The sequence below is a fragment of the Anabrus simplex genome, chromosome 1, assembly GCF_040414725.1.
Source record: "Anabrus simplex isolate iqAnaSimp1 chromosome 1, ASM4041472v1, whole genome shotgun sequence".
Lineage (NCBI taxonomy): Eukaryota > Metazoa > Arthropoda > Insecta > Orthoptera > Tettigoniidae > Anabrus > Anabrus simplex.
Window position 1 is genome coordinate 352,568,959 of NC_090265.1, and position 21,811 is coordinate 352,590,769.

The 21,811-nt window shown below is 36.5% G+C and overlaps 1 protein-coding gene across 1 annotated transcript in view; it reads right to left on the minus strand.

Annotated features, from left to right (window-relative positions):
* LOC136866716 (midasin) overlaps positions 1 to 21,811 on the minus strand; it is a 425,839-nt gene that overhangs the window by 279,782 nt on the left and 124,246 nt on the right. Inside the window, exons 19-21 of the mRNA XM_067143861.2 lie at positions 21,163 to 21,308; positions 7,516 to 7,718; positions 680 to 802 (exon numbers count right to left, since the gene is read on the minus strand). Coding sequence (XP_066999962.2) covers positions 680 to 802; positions 7,516 to 7,718; positions 21,163 to 21,308 — 472 coding nt within the window. The remainder of the gene's footprint in view (positions 1 to 679; positions 803 to 7,515; positions 7,719 to 21,162; positions 21,309 to 21,811) is intronic.

The following is a 21,811-nucleotide window of genomic DNA, read 5'->3' on the forward strand; positions in this document are numbered from 1 at the left end:
CTTTATGACAGACCTTAATATATAGGTAAATTCAACTTTGAATTGTGTAATATGTAGACAAGCTAGCAATATTTGTATTTTAAACCATATTCATCTGAAGCCACAGGGCCAATAGTTTTACGATGAACATGACTTTGAAACTTGCGGGATACAATATGCTGGATCTGAATTAATGCTGCAATGATGAGAAGCTAGCAGTAATACTAATGAACTATATTGGTTCAATGAAAATAAATTTATGTAAAACCTCATTAGAAAGAAGCATTAAAATATGGTATGCTGCTCTACAAAATAAGTATCGGGCGAGTTGGCCCTGCGGTTAGGGGCACGCAGCTGTGAGCTTGCATCCGGGAGATAGTGGGATCGGATCCCACTGTCGGCAGCCCTGAAGATGGCATTCCATGGTTTCCCCATTTTCACCAGGGGCTGTACCTTAATTAAGGCTACGGGCACTTCCTTCCCACTCTTAGGCCTCTCCTATCCCATCGTCGCCGTAAGACCTATCTGTGTCGATGCAATGTAAAACAAGTTGTACAATTACAAACAACACAATAAGTACATAAAGTGGTAGCCAACTTTACAGAGCAGTTTTCTTCATGTACTTCATTCTCACAAACAGTAACAGAGATACAAGATATCATATTAGTTCATGCTACAAATACTGCACTCTTTCCCTTACCTCATCAAGAAGAATCCAATCTCCAGCTTTCAGAGCTTGTAAGAAAGGTCCATCCCTCCAAGCAAATTGTCCACCTTCACCTCCTTCAACAGGGAGATCTGCTCCAAATAAGTCTGATACATCCTAGAATATAAAAATTTACCATTAAATCTGCAGCGTTACATGTTGTTATCTCTTTCAGATTATTCACTGAGACAAGACAAAATATAATGCCTTTAATGCTACTTCAGCTGATGATAAACTTCCCACATCATGCCCAAGAGAAACTTTCATTCCCTACATTACATCTATTCTGTGGTCAAGTAATGAAGTTTCATGGAATATTTAACAGAAGTCATTCTCTGCCTTGTGCATTTTAAGTATGCAAATCTCTTATATACGAAAGTAGCCTAGTGGGTGAGCCCATGCATAGCCATCTGAGAGGTAGTCTTGCATATCGCCGTCTGGAGTATGAGCTCTCCGTCTGCTGTGAGTTGTTGACTGTTTGTTACGAGGCAGCAGTCATGTTCACCACTATGGAACACTTCTCGCTTACTATGACTTGTTACAACTGGTGTACCGTCGATTGGAACTAAGAAAACAAATAAATGCATTCTACAGAGCGTGAAGTTTTGTAAATATGTAATGTAGTGTACATTTTCTTTTGAAGGCCTTGGAAATGGCAGGGAGGGATTCAGTTAGGTGGAAATGTAGTAAGCAGTCTGGCCTATGCTGACGACTTGGTCTTAATGGCAGATTGTGTAGAAAGCCTGCAGTCTAATATCTTGGAACTTGAAAATAGGTGCAATGAGTATGGTATGAAAATTAGCCTTTCGAAGACTAAATTGATGTCAGTAAGTAAGAAATTCAAGAGAATTGAATGTCAGATTGGTGATACAAAGCTAGAACAGGTCAATAATTTCAAGTATTTAGGTCGTGTGTTCTCCCAAGATGGCAATATAATGAGCGAGATTGAATCAAGGTATAGTAAAGCTAATGCAGTGAGCTCGCAGTTGCGATCAACAGCATTCTGTAAGAAGGAAGTCAGCTCCCAGACGAAACTATCTTTACATCGGTCTGTTTTCAGACCAACTTTGCTTTACGGGAGCGAAAGCTGGGTGGACTCAGGATATCTTATTCATAAGTTAGAAGTAACAGACATGAAAGTAGCGAGAATGATTGCTCGTACAAACAGATGGGAACAATGACAGGAGGGTATTCGGAATGAGGAGATAAAGGCTAATTTAGGAATGAACAACAGCTATTCAGTTTTGCACAAAAGGCCACTGTTAAAACCGCTGGAGATCTAAGAAAGAAGCAGAGTTTAAAGCAAGCAGAAGGTGGCTGTGTACATTCACGAAGAGGAACAACCTTTCTCTTTGAAGAATGGCATCTGTATGTCATTGACTGCCGCAGGACCATACCACAAAAGTGCTGGAATTCCACTGATATTTCGGACTCAGAATTAAATTTGGATCATTTTCCCTCCCCCAATTTTTTTATGTTAAGAATTGCTCAAAAGCAGGAAAAATATGCAAGAAAATTAACTTTCTTCTTTACAAAACTGTTGTTTGTGTCATGAAGAGAAATAGTACCATATTTTCCCCCATAATTAATGCTCTTGTATAATTAACACATCCCAATATTTTTGGGTCCAGAGTGGAGAAAAAGAAATGTTCACGTATTTGATGCACCCACTTTTTCGAACATCCATCACGCAGCTCCGGATGCATTTCGAAATAAAGATCTCAACTAATCAGGTAGCAGCCTTCCTACTGCAAAATCGGGCATTCCAAATACTTGGCAACATGCTATTATCAGCTGGCAGGAATAGCAGTGCACTAGTTCAGTGATGAATCAGCGCAGAAGTGACAAGCGACGCGCTATTCCAGTCTGGTACAAACGTATTTTACGAGTGTTGTGGGAACGGGACGTGCGTTTTCTATGGTCTTAAAGTTGTTTGGTAGTCCACAGTGAGCAAGAATTCGAGTAATACGGCATCATATAAACTCGCAGTGATCAGTTATACCAAAACATGCGGGCAGAGGGCAGCGGGCGGCAAGTACCATATAATCTTGAATACCACCCGCACTGTTTTTTTGAAAATATCGCTTCCAAAATTGGCTGCAGGTCTTATTTAAAATTTATCTTTCCGAATGCGCGCAAATCGGGCATCACCACTGGCCCGGCCTGGCAACAATGTTCTCTCCGCTCTCAGTATACACAACTTCCGCGCTTGGCGTCAGTCTCACGCTCATTCTCGGAGTATCAACATGAATTCCACAAAGCATTTGCGATCTTTTACTGCGAATGAGAAACTTAAAGTATTTAAAGTAGTTCGGGAAGCTGAAATTATTGGAAATCGTGACGCCGGTAGGAAATACGATATTGATGAGTCGTGTATTCGCGATTGGAGAAAGAAGAAAAATCTGCTATTAACATGTAGTGGTGATCGTAGAGCTTTTCGTGAACTGAGTGTACAGTTTCCAGAAATTGACACAAAAAAAAAAAGTCATAAATATGTGCACAAACACATGTGCAGATTCCAGCTGAGCCTCCTTCATGGTCAGTCAACACTCACTAACAAGCAGCTTCTCAGCAACACATCGGATAACTTCCACTCCATCCAACACAACTTTCAACAACACACTAGAATCCAGCATGCACCGGCACCAACATAGCGTACCACTACGGCTCCACTTCACAAACAGTAAAGAAGATGTCTTGTCCTAGCTATGACGCTCCGATTCTGTAGTAGTCTATTTTTACGTTTAATCCCTCCACTGCTGATTTTACCATAAGCAGCTCCATTCTTTTTCACTAGGCCACCATCACAAAACAAAAACTTCGTCCCGATGTCATTCATGTTTTCATTTACGGCATACTATCAGTTTAAAGTCTCACCAGCATTCACACACTGATATTTTTCACATACAGTAGAGTCTCAATTATCCGACCTAAACGGGACCTGGAGTACGTCGGATCACCGAAAATGTCGGATAATACAGAATAACATTGAAAATGAACTGAAATAAACAGGAAGGCTATACTGTATTACTGTATTTTATAGTACTCAATTTATTGACCTTTAAATTCAATTGTGCAGTAGGTGCAGTACTGAACGAAAACATTCCAAATGTCTTACGAAAAGAAACTTGTCAATAATGTCTGCTTGGCTGCTGATTCACGTTTTCTTGCTGCGAGATCCTGCCATCGACGATAATCCACCACTGTGAGTCATCGTTTTCTGCTTTTGTTCCGCAATGCCTTGTTCTTCTTCTTCATCAACCTTATTTTCGTTAGCATTCACAAAACCAATGATATCAGGGTCAGTTAGTTCAAACAGCTGATCTTGTGCACACTACTTACTCACATCTTGAGTCGTAGCATCGTCACAGCCAGGAATGCAATTCACTAAGGGAACAATGTTTTCCATGTCTTCTTGTACCACATCCTCTCGATGTTCAAACTCATTCAACAATATGTTCCATGAATTTCTAACGTCGTCGTTTCAACTTTTTCCCGAGATTTCGCTATCCAGTATGTCACGTCTTTCGTGTTGTTTCGATTTAATTTTTCTATCATGTCCTTGCAATTGACCATTTTCTCTATCAGGGATGAAAGGAGTTTCCGCCGATATTTCCTCTTCAATGTTTCCAGTACACCTTGGTCCACATTGGCGGCATAATGACATCACGTTAGGAGGGAGGAACATGACTTTGATGTCACCATTTCTAAGTTGCTCATCATTTGAGTGTGATGGAGCTTTGTCTAGTAGAAGAAGAGCTTTTCTAGGGAGATTGTTTGAAGCTAGAAATTCTTCTACATCTGGAACAAACTGTGTAAAGAACAGTCTTTTAAGAAGTCATCAGACATCCAGGCAGCCTTCTGATTCATGTAATGGACTGGAAGAGCATTAACGGAAATATTTTTAAATGCCCTAGGCTTCTTTGCTTCACCGATCATAAGCAATTTTACTTTTAAGTTCCCAGTAATATTACTACAGGAAAGAACAGTAACCCTTTCCTTACTACGTTGTAGCCAGGTGCAGACGTCTTGGCTTGGGCTGCGAGAGTTTTGATGGCAGCATCTTGAAATTCAGCCCAGTCTCATCACAATTAAAATTCTGATCACCGGTTAATCTTTCAGCAAGAATTATTTCTTGAAATTCCTTTTTAAATTTCACAATCTCATTGGATTTAACTGACAGTTTTTCTCCTCAGATATTAAGCTGCCCAATGCCGTACTGTTTTTTCCAGCGATCAAGCCACCCGGCACTGGCAGTAAAATTAGGGTCCCCTTCATTAAACTCCTTCTGGAAATACACTGCCATTTCTTGCAGAACGGGGCCAGATTGACAAGCCCTTTTCCAGGTTTTGAACGAACCAAAGAAATAGTGCTTCATTTGCTTTTTCATACTCATATTTTTCATCATTTTAAAAAAAAATTTCAGTGCATCACTTGTTGCTCTGGTAGAGCACCTCTTTTCAATTTCTTCCCTCTTATGTTTCCAGTCTCCCTCTGTAACACGTCCAGCACCAAAATCTGAAGCCACTTTTGAAGAGTTTCCCCTTTGTCCAGTCTCTTTAACCCACTCAACTTGTCTCCCACAGAAACAATCACTTTCTTCTGTTTACTTGCCATACTCACAGAGGATATGAATACTATAACATCCGCGCCCAACCAATACTGCACTGAACAATCCTACCGCATGACTGCCATTGCTTGTCCCATGGTTGCACCCTCCACACAGGGTGTCCCAAAATTGCCTCCACCTAAAGTTCAAATTAAGCCTACCAGTGTCGGATAACACGGAATGTCGGATAAGCGAAGGTCGGTTGAGCGAGACTCTACTGTAGTATTCAAAGTTATCATGAAATTAACAGAACTCAAAAGTGAAAGACTCTAACCCCGCAACATATTCCCTGAAAATACAATTATCAACAAATAACTGCCGTCATTGTTGTCATTCACAATGCACCGTATACTCAATGACCTTTCGTTTTGACTACACTAAATTTATACCTAAGTGTCACGACACCCAAAGAGTTTCCTTCCATGCCAACAAAATTCACCGTGCTTATGGAACCATATTCATGAACCCGGGACTTCAACCAGACAACTTCCAGTATGTAGAACCTCATTTGACATTCTTGAAAAAACGGTGGAATATTATTCTCAGCCCCCAATGATTATGAACTGAAGTGAGACCACTCTGCATATTAATGCTGCAAACGCCAACCAACGGCTGACACAACGAGACACACTTGGTGCCAGACATTTTGTATCCTTTCTCCCCATGCTGCTCTCTTGTAAATATGTATTATAAGCTTGCAATTTCCCAACTGTTCAATAGAATATGTAAAATTACTGTACAGTTACCCTGTCGTTCAACCAACGGCAGTAATTAGTGTTATGAACATTGACACCAGACACTTTATACCCTTTCTCCCCAAACTGCTTCCATGTAAATATATGTATAAACTTTATAATTTTGTATGATTTTCTAATAGAGTAGCATCAATTGTGTCTATAAACATTATTGTTTATGTGTATCATCGCTGAACATTGTTTTTTGTTTTTTTTATTTTCATTGTAATATGTCAAGTTTGTATCTTAGTATTTACAATTTAATTACTAATCAGGTACCTGATTTATGCCTTGAGGTGATGCTATGACTGATGATGCCCTCAAAGAAGGGCAAAACATGTCTCAAATGTAAATAATAATAAATTCCTAAATATTTAAAAATTTATGATGTATTGAATAGGTGGCAACATAAATCCTTCAGCATCCTACTTATAGTATCTTCAATACGGATTAACAATGATACTTATTACTCTCAACGTTCGATATGCTGTTTCTCACAAAATGCTGTATTTTAAAGGACGAGAAATAAAGAGACAGGGTGGATGGACACGTCACCCATGCAACATTGGGGAAATTATCAGGGTCCCTCCTTCAATGCCCGACCCTTCTTTTTAGGACAGTTTTCTTTTCCTTTTTGCTGGTATTTCATTATTATGCACTTACATGAATTGTACTTTTACGAGTTCATGTTTATTTCACTTCAGGACATCCTGCCAGCTCACAACGGGAAGAATATTTTCCAGTGTCGATACTTCAAACCAGCGTGTCGAACTTACCTGATGTATCCTACTTCACTTTTCAGAAAAAAACCTCATGTCTGAACTTTGCGCCAAATGACGATAACCGAAAATGAGTTGAACCAATTGTGTGTATAATATTTGATGTACCTTTTAGGTGTAAATGAATCGTAAATAATTTTTTAAATATCCAAATTCCTTGAATAATTTATGCATCTGATGTTTTCGCCTGTACATTTCATCAAAAAAGTGCGTTAATTACGTGAGAAAATACGGTAAATATTATGGAATGATTGAAATGTCCTGCCGCTACTTTCAGTATATTCTCTCATTCCAGGAGACATCTGCCTATGTCCATTTGCACCTGCTTCATCCATCTATCAGCTATATGGATCCAGTAAATGCAAGACTTTATAAATCTTTACCTGGTTCCATTAAAACTCACAGGCTTTCATGCCTTCAATGATCATATTAGGAATGTAAGACAGGTTAAAAAATAGTATCTTGAGGCCATACTTTTATTACTATTAGTTAAACTCAATATTAGTGCCCGAAAAACATTCATTCTCCTTTCTAAAAAAATATACCTTGACAGGAGAGAACGATAAATCTTGATAATCTCAGATGTAGATAAACTATGTCACAAAATACAAATTAAAATAACCAAGTATAGTCCATAACACTTCACAAAGCCCTTAGCTCCAAACGTCAGTGCTGCAAAAGTTACTCTTTCAAACGACACTCACTCACCGTCTGATCTGAAACGTTAATGCGGACCAATTTGTGGCTTGATGCTTTAGCAAGAGCTGCCACTAGACTAGTCTTGCCCACTCCAGGGCTGCCCTCCAATAGGATAGGCTTGTTGAGCTGCAGAGCCCTCATCACTCGTAAGGCATTCAGTCCAGTGGTGGGAGCATCGAAACTGAAGTTGTTACATACCGGATGAAATTTACCTGTAACCAATATTTATCAGAGAATTTTCAATTAGTCATTTATATAGTTATACATAATCTTTTATGATTTTCATACTACTATTCTGTAAACTTTCTCACCATACATACAGGTTGGTCAAAAACTATGTGAACCAGGTATATATGAGCATGAGAGGATTGGTTATAATGATAAATAATTTGAAAAAAATTAATATCTCGCACCGTCGTCATTTTATCAGCTGCCAAAGTTAACACATTGAGATCTTGCACACTTTCATACATTTTAATCCTCTGGACTGGTCATTTTTCACCAAGTTTGGATTTTAAAATAAACACTAGTTTTGAACTTAGGTAATTTCATATTTCATTATATTTGAATTCATACCTTCTACTCCATACCTGTAAAACCGTAATACAAATTATAGATCCCTTACCATGGAAATAGTGGATTGAAATTAGTAGGTTTTACATTTTGTTAAAAAGTTCAACGTATAACCTTTATTTGATTTTTAGGCTGTTCATAATTGTTTGTATAAGAGATACATCTATGACATAATTAGTACATAAATATTATGTGAGATTTCATAGGTCTGTTTAGTTGGTATAAATCACTGTTGTTCACTCTATGTTTGAGCGCGGCTGCCATTATGTGCACACAACTGTCGAGTCGACACAGCTCTGAAATGATTTGAGAGGAGGAATATGATATATAGAACTGTAGTTTGCTGCCATCTATATTTTTTCAAGAACTATATGAACCGAATCTTATTACTGCAGTGCTGTCTATGCACACAGAAGGTTTGTTCCATAATAACAACAATGAAAACCACAGAACGTACGACACGCGGGCTTCGTTCTCCGCAATAAACGACAGCCCGCGCGGCCTTCGACCTCCATGTATTAGATCACTTCATAGGCTATGCAAAGTGGTGTTGATAAATCCGCATGTGGCTTAAGACTGGCTTGAGAGCCATGATAAGAAATCAGCATCAAACACAAACATACGACAGGTTTCAGTCATTGTCACCTTAGCGTAATGTAATGGCACGATCCTGTAAGCTCGGAGGTCCACGTTTAAATTCCTCCCATGGCAAAGTTTTTTCTTCGACTGATGATCTCAATCATAATCTATAATCTTCATTTCCGTATTGACGAATTACACAATTAGAAACAGGAAAGGATTTCCACCTATCAATATTTATTGCACTTATTATGCTACAGGACCGGTTTCGACCCCTTACATAGGGTCATCTTCAGCTGAACCATACATTCACATCTATGTCATGAAGCTATGATTAAGATTGCATCGTCTAGGGAATGCCATATGATAATAAACATTTGGTCACAGCCAAATGGGGCATGTCGAAACGGGATCTGGCGTGTATGTCACTATGTGCGACAATGCAATTGTAACACAGTATTCAATGAAAAAGAAACTACTATACTGAGCAAGGGACCGAAACATAACTGGAAAAACAATTCAATTTTTGAAAACATTACTACTATTATTACTGAAACGGAAGATGCTCTAAGCAAAATACCTCAAGAAAAACAAAATGAAATTAGATCTGAAATTAAAAAAACACTACCACAATATATCAATAAAATCACCCAAAAACCTCAAAATCAAGAAATCACAAACCAAATACAAATTAACGTACTCAAAAATAAAATCCAGCAAAATAACTTACTAGTAACAAAGGCAGACAAAGGAAACACTACAGTCATTATGGATAAAGAGGAATATATAACAAAAACAAAAACCTGCTTTCAAGATGAAACTTTTCAAATTAAGACTAAAGATCCTACTAACAGTATCCAAAAGAACTTAAAAACTCTCCTAAAAAACATCAATTTTCTCTTGAACGAACAGGAAACTACAAAATTAATCACCATGAATCCAGGAATACCTACAGCTAAAGCTTACCCTAAAATCCATAAAGACAACATTCCCATGAGACTCATAATAAACTACAGGCCAAGCCCCATCTATAAATTATCCAAATACATACAAAAATTCCTCAAAAAACATTATGTCTTTCAAGCAAATAAAACCATTAAAAAAACAATAGAATTTTGCAGCATTACTAAGAATATAAGAATAGAACATTTCTACAAGCTAGCAACATATGATATAACAAACATGTATCCTAATATACCCACACAAAAAACTATTACTATCATAGAATCCAATCTTTATAATCATAGTAAGCTAAGCAAATTGGAAATAGATGAATTTATAAAACTATTACAATTTGTTATCAATAACAATTATTTCAAGTTCCATGACACTATCTATCAACAGAAAGGATTACCCATGGGATCACCAATATCAGGCATAATAGCTGATATATTTATATATATGGACTATTTGGAACACCAAGAAATCAAAAAATTAAGAAATATCATCTATTGGTGCAGGTTTGTCGATGATGCATTCATAATCATGGACAATAGACATACATAATCTTAGAACAACTGAATAAAATAGATCCCCATATAAAATTTACCATGGACACTGAAAATAACAACACCATAAACTACTTGGATATATCCATAACCAGACATAACAACCACCTAACATACAACATATATAGAAAACCTACCCATACATCAAATACAATAAAGATAGACTCCACCCATCCACATATTCACAAGAAAGCTGCATATTATAGTATGATTCACAGAGCATATAACATTCCACTTTCAAAGGAAAATCTAAATAAAGAATTAAACACAATCCACGAAATAGCAAAACAAAACGGATATAAAAGAGAAATGATAAACCGGATCATCAACAAAGTCAAAAACCAACCGAAAACCAAGCTAACCAGAATCACCAAAGATAAAAAAGAATATGCACTGTTTACTTACAACAATAACCATATACATCCCATAACCAATATCTTCAAAAAACAAGGTCTAAAAATAGCATACAAAACTACACGCAATAACACCAACATACTATAACAATTCCAAATCAGTTAACAACATTAATAAATACAATCACTCAGGAGTCTATCGCCTCAAATGCAACGACTGCCAAGCCAGCTATGTAGGGCTTACTGGTAGGAGTTTTTTAATACGATATAATGAACATGTAAATGCCGTCAAACACAGACACTTCTCAGCTATGAGTCAGCACATTGAAGATCAGAAACACAATTTCACGGACATTAATAGTGACATGCAAATCCTCAATATGAATCCAAAAAGTCCCTTGCTCAGTATAATAGAAGAATTTTACATAAATTTAGACAAATATGTCAATCCGAACTCCAACTTAAACGAAAACATAGACAGAAACAATATTCTTTTTCATGCAGTAATTCCTTTACTAAAAGATTACTACCTTAAAAGAATTAATAAACAAAAATCCATACGTTCAAATCAACCGCTCCAAGACCTCCTCCCCTCCAACCCCACTCCCGTTACTAACACTCCACCCATCCCCCCAAACCTCCCCTCTACCGTCGCCAACTACAATCTCAGAGCAACACGCATTAGATCTCAACAGGCAGCTACACAGAGTGCACGGTTCCAACACCTAACGTAAGTGAAACGACATACGATTTACTATTACACTTTCATACCGCACCATTTTCACTCTCATTATTTCTACTTCCAGATACTTTGTTTTCACAACATATATGCTTCTACGATAAAATCAACGTGCACCCTACCAGGACGCATAACATTCAACGCGTTCTTACAAATGTCACCAACTCAACATATTACGGCACACGAAAAGAAGAACATGCTCCATAAATAATATTCAAGACTCTTAATAGCTCTAACAACAGTAGCTGCCCAAAATATCGCCAGACATTACAACCAAATATTACCTAAATTGCAAGCAGATTATACAAATACTTATCTAACCGCAATTATGTATATAGTTATATATTTTTACGGACCCATTATATCGGAACATCATAACTAATCAAATACTGTTGTGAAAACTTCGTTAACCCCATTTTACCCTAAACAATGTATATATAGCACCACATATTAATAATGTTAATGCAATGTATTTTTAACAAGATATATATATATACCACTGTTTTAGTTATGTGTCCAATTTAAGAAGATTATCCAATGCCTATGCTCAACAAAACAAATAGTTTTCTAAAAGTTCAACCCTATTCCAAGACATAAAATAACAATAATAGGCTTTATAAACTGATACTTTAGTATTTAAGATATATGCCAACAAGGTATTGCATACTAATATTTTAATCACAAGTGTCCAAACCAATAATTTTACATTTTCATATGACTGATCAATAATCAATTAATGTAATTTAAGAACCAATTTTTAATGTATATTACTGAACTTACTACTATTAATTTACACAAATGTATGTATATCTCATTCCACATTGTACAACCCAAATTAGATAGTGATAACATGAAAAATAGCATGTAATTTCATGGATGATGTATATTAGTTAACTACTTACCTTGACACTGTATGCTGGGAAACTTAAGATTGACACATACAATAGCTCAAATGTACCAAGACATACATACCAACATTTATGATCAGTTGGACTTAATTTAAGTTTTAATCATTATATGTGATGTTTTTGTAAAATATATCTTTTATGCATGTCAACTGAAGATGACCCCCTAGGGGTCGAAACCGGTCTTGACCATATTTACTAGCTGAATGTGAATAAATTTTGTATTGATAAGGTGGTGACTTATATTTATATTGTTTTTGTAAAATGCAATTGTATGTCTAAAATTATATGTTTTAGGTCTTGAAATTAGTTTATAAAACACATCTCTACTTAAAACTAACTGATATATATATATAAGATGAATACAATATATATAGGAACACTTCATGCACATGAACGTTCGTGTCTTGCGTGTTGTTCAATTCATCGGTTGACTTATGTGTTCGTCTTATTTACATAGTTGTACACTTGGTTGCTATTCTTGGAGTTTAAATGATATGATTTGTTTGTAAAACTGTCACGTTGCATGAATGAAAGATTTTATCTTCATGTATATATAAAGAATAAAACACTTTCCAATTTTAAAAAAGGTGCCAGACGTATGGATAGAATTAGGCTAAAATATGTTCAGCTCTGTTGTGTGTTGAATCTTGTTGCTTTATGTTAAAAACGAATATGTTGTCCTGTGGCGTCCATAAAATTTGGTTGACATTGGGTTCAAAGTAATGGCTCCTTTTCCATTTGTAGCTGTGCAGTGATGTTATATTATCTGTGGAGGATAAGATTGAACTATGAGTGATATTTTATGTTGGAGGAATGTCTAAGGGTTGTGTGTGCTAATCTGAATATGTACTTACTGTTATTGGTGTGACTGAGTTGTGTTTGATATGCGAGCTTGTTGTGTACTACTTCGTGTTCTTCTTGGGCTCATACTGGCTGCTGTGAGGGAAGGGGAAGGAGGGGTAGGGAGAGTTGCTGTTGTGGGGATGGGGGTGGAGCTAGGTGTGTTGTTTGATGTTTCTCTGTCGCGTGTCATGTTTTGTTTATTGATTATCTTAAGGTAAGAGTTTTTTAGGGCGGGGATAACTGTATTGAAGATGACGTTAGTTTTTTCTGTCATTTATGTTGTAATTTGGATTGGTATACTGATTTAGAGTGATGTAAAATTCTTCTGTTATGTTGAGCAGGGGGCCTTTGGGGTTTATGTTCAGGATTTGCATGTTGTTCTCGATGTTTGTGAAACTGTGTTTATAGTCTTCGACATGTTGGCCTATTGAGGAAAAATTATTGTATTTTACCGCATTTATGTGTTCATTACATCGGGTTAAAAAGTTTCTACCCGTATGTCCGACATAGCTTGTCTCACAGTTATTGCATTTGATACGGTATACCCCTGAGTGATTGTATTTGTTGTTGCTGTTGATTGTCCTGGCGTTGTGTATGATGTTGGTACTGCTGTGTGGAGTTTCAAATGCTATTCTTAAGTTATGTTTTTTTTAAACGTTAGTTATGGGGTATATGTGTACATTATTAAAGGTGAATAGTGCATAATCTTTCTTGGATTTGTCTGCTTTTGTTAATTTGGTTTTGGGTTGGAATTTTATTTTGTGAATGATTTTGTTGAACATTTCTTTCTTGTATCCATTGTTTTTACCTATGTCATGAATTAGTTGTAATTCTTTGTTTAAATCTTCTGTTGTTAACGGTATATTGAATGCTCTGTGTATCATACTGTAGTAAGCTGCTCTTTTGTGTGTGTTGGGGTGGACGGAATCTATTTTGATTGTATTTGAGGTATGCGTGGGTTTTCTGAATATTTTGTAAGAAAGGTGGTCTTCATGTCTGGTTATCGTTATATCCAAGTAGTTCAGAATGCGATTGTTTTCAGTTTCCATAGTAAATTTTATATGGGGGTCTATTGTGTTGAGTTTATCTAACATATCGGTTTCATTTGTGGATCTATTGTCGACGATGACAAAAATGTCATCAACTAATCTACACCACACACAACCCTTAGACATTCCTCCAACATAAAATATCACTCACAATTCAATCTTATCTTCCACAGATAATATAACATCACTGCACAGCTACAAATGGGAAAGGAGCCATTACTTTGAACCCAATGTCAACCAAATTTTATGGACGCCACAGGACAACATATTCGTTTTTAACATAAAGCAAAAAGATTCAACACACAGCAGAGCTGAACATATTTTAGCCTAATTCTATCCATACGTCTGGCACCTTTTTTAAAATTGGAAAGTGTTTTATTCTTTATATATACATGAATATAAAATCTTTCATTCATGCAACGTGACAATTTTACAAACAAATCATATCATTTAAACTCCAAGAATAGCAACCAAGTGTACAACTATGTAAATAAGACGAACACATAAGTCAACCGATGAAATGAACAACACGCAAGACACGAACGTTCATGTGCATGAAGTGTTCCTATATATATTGTATTCATCTTATATATATATATCAGTTAGTTTTAAGTAGAGATGTGTTTTATAAACTAATTTTAAGACCTGAAACATATAATTTTAGGCATACAATTGCATTGTCGCACATAGTGACATACACGCCAGATCCCGTTTCGACATGCCCCATTTGGCTGTGACCAAATGTTTATTATCATATGGCATTCCCTAGACAATGCAATCTTAATCATAGCTTCATGACATAGATGTGAATGTATGGTTCAGCTGAAGATGACCCTATGTAAGGGGTCGAAACCGGTCCTGTAGCATAATAAGTGCAATAAATATTGATAGGTGGAAATCCTTTCCTGTTTCTAATTGTGGTGTTCTCAAGCCGGTCTTAAGCCGCATGTAGATTTAACAACACCGCCTCATAAAGCCCATTTGAGTTTGAATTTGCCTACAAAGCGATCTGATTGGTTAACTTCAGCAGCTGATTTTTTATAATGGCGCAAGATATTGAATTAATTTTTCAAATTATGTATCAATATGACCAAGCCTGTAAGGGTCATACCCTGTTACGCTGCATACAGCTCGTGTTGGCTTTCATACTTGAATATTTAACCGTACACTTCTGATATGAATATTCTGAATCACGTTATGATCAAGGAATATATAAATGATCTTGCAGTGGATGCAGGGACTCTGTAACTATATTTCAAAATTTAGGAGAGTGTGTGTGAGGGGGGGGGGGGGGGGGGGAAAGAGAAAGAGAGAGAGAGAGAGAGAGAGAGAGAGAGAGACTGATCCAGATGTAAAAATTAAAACCTGAACTGGCACTGTGCACCTGTTATTTGCAAGAAGTCATTAAGTTAAAACAGAAATTCTAATTTTAAGCATTAAATAAAATTTTATGAGCAGCAGAAACAAAATACTTTCAAATATTTAATCTATTTCCTTATTTACAATGCACAAAGAAACATCAAATGAAGAAGCAAGTACAATTATACAATTTTAAGCACCACACAACATACCATATTTACCTACATATCAGCTGCATCCCTAATTTTTAAACAAAATATTGAAATAATTTTTGCGTCGATTAAGAGCCACACATCTATTTATTAATTTTTTTGCTATGGGCTTTACGTCGCACCAACACAGATAGGTCTTATGGCGATGATACACATCTAATTAATGGGTTTACCGCAGGAATACACGTCTGCAGTAACAAACGGAAAGGACTACTGCCGCTCAGTCTTAACTCAATCATTGTGGAGCTTGTTAGTAAATATTTGTTAAGGGGAAAGTTAACAGTCATATGACTTCACTAAAACTAAAAGTGGTGAAATTTGCAGAAGAAAATGGTAACAGAGCAGAAGTTCGTGAGTTTTCTGTACACGAAAATTAAGTGAGGAATTGGAGAAAGCTGCAAGTAGAGTTAAAAAACACTAGTTCATCCAGGTGCGCATTTCGTTAAAAATGCATAGTACCTACTCGCGTCTTTTACCCCTACTACCTCATCCTTCTGCTCCGCCTTAGTCTCGCCCTCCCCTCCTCTCCCTTGTCCCACTCCCTCGCTCTGTTCTCTTTTTACAAGTAACTATTCTCATTTTGGTTCCGTATTGAAGATGACGTATGTCTCGAATATTATTACAATATTTTTTTAAGTCCACCTGTTCAATACAATACAATATAAACCACTATATTGTATTGTATTGAACAGGTGGACTTAAAAAAAAAATACTGTAATAATATTCGAGACTGTTCTCTTTTCCTTTCCGCTCTTACACATCTCCTAGTTCAGTCCCTCACTGCATGTCAAGCATTCCAATTACGGTGCGCAAGGTGAGTTATACGTTCTTTCCCTTGCCCTAAATTCTACTCCACACAATTTGGCTGATATTATACTCATTAGGTCTTTCTGGTTCCGCATCGAACTAGGACTAACAACAACCATTGTTCAGTAAAATATGACCTTCACATGAACATCTCGCTACCTCAAGAATTACTTGGACACAGATCATGTAGATCATGTTAACTATGATACTTAACTGTCGCTGAAACCGGCATTTTACTTAATAAACACTTTATTTGTCGCTGAAACCTGCATTTTATATTACTCAACACTTTGGTGTTTGACTACAATCTTCCTTGCAGCAAGACGAATAGTTATATGTATTTTAAAGTTTTAATGATTCACCTATCTTTCACATGTTTTGTAAGATTTATCATTGTATTCGTTTATCTTCACATCAAGATTCTAAAGAATTGTAATGCCCCAGTATAACACATCATATTGATATGATACACAGCTCCATGTGAACTTTCATTACAAACAATTATTTTTAACTATTAATTTTATGTCTTTTTGCTTCTTGTTATGTGTCTGTGATTTGATTTTATGTTTTTTGTATCTTGCACTTTTTGAAATATCGGCTGATGACCCAGATCTGGAGTCGAAACCGGTACCATTTGTAAACGACATGTGATGTAACTTGCATATATATTCTTGTATTGAATAGGTGGAATCAAAATATATACTCAATTTTATTGTAATCTCAGTTCAATACGGACCAATATGAAATTCTTATCCCTCACTAATCTCTGTCTCGAATTAGAGAGAATTTGCCCTGTTTCCCAGTAACTTTTAAAAATAGTGCAATACCTGATTTATTTTAGTTACATGGCACCTCATCTACATTTATTTATTCAAAGGACACTTGTTTTTTGTGACATTTAGATTATTTTTAATGTGCTTCTTCAACTTCACTCTACCTTGCACTGTTTAGTGATTGATGTACACTATTTTTAAAACATATATTCCAAACAATAGACTACAGAGTTCTATAGTATTTTGCCATTAAGTGAATGTTAAATTTATTTTACGGCCAATTTTACTGTATATCTTATGGCGACGATGGGACAGGAGAGGGCTAGAAGGAAGCGGCTGTGGCCTTAATTAAGGTACAGCCCCAGCATTTGCTGGTGTGAAAATGGGAAACCACGGAAAGCCATCTTCAGGGCTACCGACATTGGGATTCGAACCCACTATCTCCTGAATACTGGATACTGGCCGCACTTAAGCGACTGCAGCTATCGAGCTCGGTCTGTACATCTTTAAACATTGGATTTCTTGTTAACATATCTTCAACAGCCGAGGATGTCCCTAACTTAGTGTACAAGGAACTGTTCCAGCCCTGTACATTGTTTTATAAATACCGGAATATATGGAAAAGGGACGGCGATAATATGTGTTCGTATGCCCGACATCTTATGCGAGTGTGATACGAAGCTCCTCGTGGCGAGCTGGACACGTCACGAGCAATGAACCTGCGGGTGATGTCACTGCCACATGTTGTACTCCTCTCTCTCGAATGTACTGGAAGGAAAATGTCTAACCTTTTAGCCGATAAAATTACGGAAATGAGACATACATCATTGTGTAGCTCATGTTTAGAACTAAACATATGTCAATTTCAATAAAATCCATCACGGCATTCAAGAGATATAGGCGAGAAAGGAATCACACTTCCTCCAGTGATATGGCAAGCAGCCTTGGGTCGTACGGAATATAAGCAGCGGACCAGACCATAGCAATTCAATTCGCATTCTACACAGCTGGCTCGCATGTCACGCTGCACGCGACAAGTCGAACTCAGTATTCATACTGCCGGACATCGTAATACTTATATAAATTCGACTGCAGGTTGACACTTAGTTTCTGTGAATACCAGTGAGTAACTTATAAATTGTGGGACTTGCAATTCGTCAGACATTCAAACTTAGGAAATTAACGTGTGTATAACATCAAAGTCATAAGACTTGTAATATTTCACCAATATTTGAACTTGACAAATATCTTAATTTTCGTGTGAATAACCATAACAAACTTGAAGTTAGCACGGCTACTTTACATCATAATGGTCTTGGACTGTTTCAACTTTGAATATCATGAGTGTAGGTTGCAACACACCGACTATTTTGAGTTATTATTAAAGCCTAGAACACTTTAATCTGTGCTGAAAGACTGTTCGCATATCATCAAAACAGACTGTACCATTTAAAATAACCTCTGTGGATAGACTGTATAATGAACTTTGTAATTCAGTGATATTTTGAAGTATAGGACTCATACATGAATACCTGTAGAACTGTGATAGTGAGAAGGAACATTACGAGATATTACGAGAGAGAGCCATTTATTTATTTCTTTGCTGTGAAAGTGAGCCATGATAAACTGTGCTTCGAATGAAAGTTTTGACAATACGAACAGTGTGCAGTAACTGTCAAGATGAACTGTGCAGGGAAGTGTATTTTCTCATTATCGTAATTTACGATAATGGACAGTGCTCCGACGTATTTCTCATCCAGTGAATGGTGATTATTTATGAGACAGTAATAATCAGTTCTAACAGTGCAAAATCAAATGGTGCACATTTTCAACCTAGTCATTGGACTTTCTCGTGTTAAAGCCACTCTTTTAGTAACATGAGAAATCCTGACTCGAGACGACGGAGATTGACGGAGAACAATGTAGATCGACGGAGATTTGATGCAGATCAACGTGAACTTGGTACTAGGAGGGATAGTTCCAGGGACGTGATACTATGGAACATCGTGGCGTTTGCTGTTAGCTGAGTTCCAGATTGCTGCTTGCAGAGCAGTATTCAACTGTTCGAGCTCAACAAGAAGGCGTATGTCAAGTGATATCAGTGCTTTTTCCATTCAAAAATATAATTCTGACTTTGAACAGAACTTTTATAAACAGTGTCATTACTGACAAAGAACATTAAAAGCTCACTTACTTAACATTTCATAAGCTTGGAAAATTAACGCTTTACAACTCTTAAAGTAAAGACAGACCTTCAAATAACTGTGTGCTCTCGTAATGTCGTATTTTCTCATTTACTGGAACTTTAAAATATCAATTGAGTGCTTCATTCATAGTGGAAGTGTATCATAAACTCTCAATTTACAATATTTACATAAAGTGTACAATAATTTACAAAAAATACAACAATACTCAGAACTTTATACAAGAAGATCAGATTTAATTTGAAGTGTTTCATATTTGAGTCTGATGTGTTCACAAGAAGGAATTACCAAATTTTCTTTATTTAATTTATGTAGAAAGCGTAATCTGAAAGCGCAAGCGCCAACAGAAAAGACTTTAGGATTTCTTATTTACTTACAACATGCTTTATTATTAATTTGTGCCACAAAAGTTATGATGGACATAACTGATTGAGAAAAGACATTATTCAGTTTAATTTTACTTGATCAACTTAATTTTCGGTATTCTGTTGAAATTCGGATTAATTTTCTAGTAAATATCTATGATTCGGCGATATAATAGGGTGACCTTCCAGAGATTGAATAAAGGAAAGAAAGATATAAATCTATTATTTTGCCTTGCGATCCTCCCTCTCTGTACCATCTCCTAAGGACTAGGCACTCCTCAGAAAGACCTTATGCTCTTTAAAATCAACTTTTCCTGGTAAAATAGGGATGAAACATGTTCTGTAAAAATGACTTTATAAATATGTTCTTTTCTGATTACTAAACTGTATTGAAAAGATGGACTCCTCTTCTAACAACAATATCTCCTACTATTTCATCAGGCCGGCTGCAAATCTGACGCCAGATTTGCGGTTTAGAAAATTAAACCTATGATTGAAGTTAATTACACTCGCCTTGTGTTGTGATGATGTACAAGTAAGCTGGTCAAAACACGAAGTCTTTTGAGCACGTTCCCTGAGTAATGCTTTAAATTTTAACTACCGGTATTAACCCAGCATATGGTACACTACAGTCATTATTGTTTTAAAGGTACATGGTAACTTGTTTCAAGTAAATGGACTGAACACATATGGGTTGGCTATTATAAAATTGCATTTAATATTTCCACAGCACATGGCGTAATAAGGGAAAGTATCACCATATGCTCTCAGTCTGACATCATACGGAATGATAGCTCATTAAATTCCATTGCGGATGGCCTTCAGTGAAATAGTATTGAAATCACAGTTCATTTTAATTATGTTCACGCACAATACCTTTTATCATCATTATCATCATCACCATCATCACAGAACCCGTCCAGTGTGCCGGGTAGGCTGGTGTTGAACGAGCCTTTGCCAAACAGCGTAGAAAGCTTGAACATCAAGTGGAGACGAATGAATGCTTTTTATCATGCTTAATTTGATGGTGAATGTACCAGGATCAGCCCATTATAATGCTATAATAGTAAAAAAACGTACCGGCAACAATGTGGCATTTGGTTAATATATGAACAGTTCTCTAATAATAGTTCCATGGCTACAATATGTCCCAGGTCTTTTAAAAATTTTGTCTGAAAATATTTCACATAATAGTCTCGCTCCCTATTTTGGGACCTTAAAATCTGGCACACAGAAGTGCAGCCAATATGCAAATAAATATGGCAGATGTACTGAATGAACTGTACAGAGGAAACAAGGATTTTTGTTTAGGCTAAATAGGCCCAACATAAAGGAAATTTATAACTTGAAAACGATCAAATCATTCCAATGTGAACCTACAAACCTCTGGCAATGTAGAATGGATGAATCCCAAATTGGTCATCACTAACAACTACTTTCACTTCCATAAAAGAGGTATCACTGCCCAGCTTCATCTGTTCCATTAAAAAGCTGAGTGACAATTTCTTCAGGGTTTTCAAGGTAGCAGAACTGAAAACAGAAAACATTCCAATGTGTTATTATACGTAAATAAATTTAATTCAGGAGAAATGGCAGTAGAGGTCAGGAAGTAAAAAAATTAGAGGTAGCATACCATGTTACGCAACATAGCTGTAGTTACTGTACAGAATACTGTAATATGAACCATCATACAGTTGCCTGAAAACCTAAACAATTTTTAGATATCACATGAAAAAAGAAAATTGACAAAATAATCAGCGATACATTCACAACAAATGTTAGATGTCATGTTCTTCATTAAATCTCTTGCTGCGCGGTCGACTTTTGTCGACACACTTCATTACAGTGTTCAATGAGGCAGTCGACTTAGCGCTTTCCTCCTATCCTTACAGCAGCATTGTTAACAAACCAATAGTTACCAATGCATACAGTACTTGGGCATGTACTGAGAATATAACTGGCCAAACCCACAAGCATTAGGCCTGTATTTATTAACCCAGCCAACATCCTCTCTGGTCAGCAGTACTGCACTA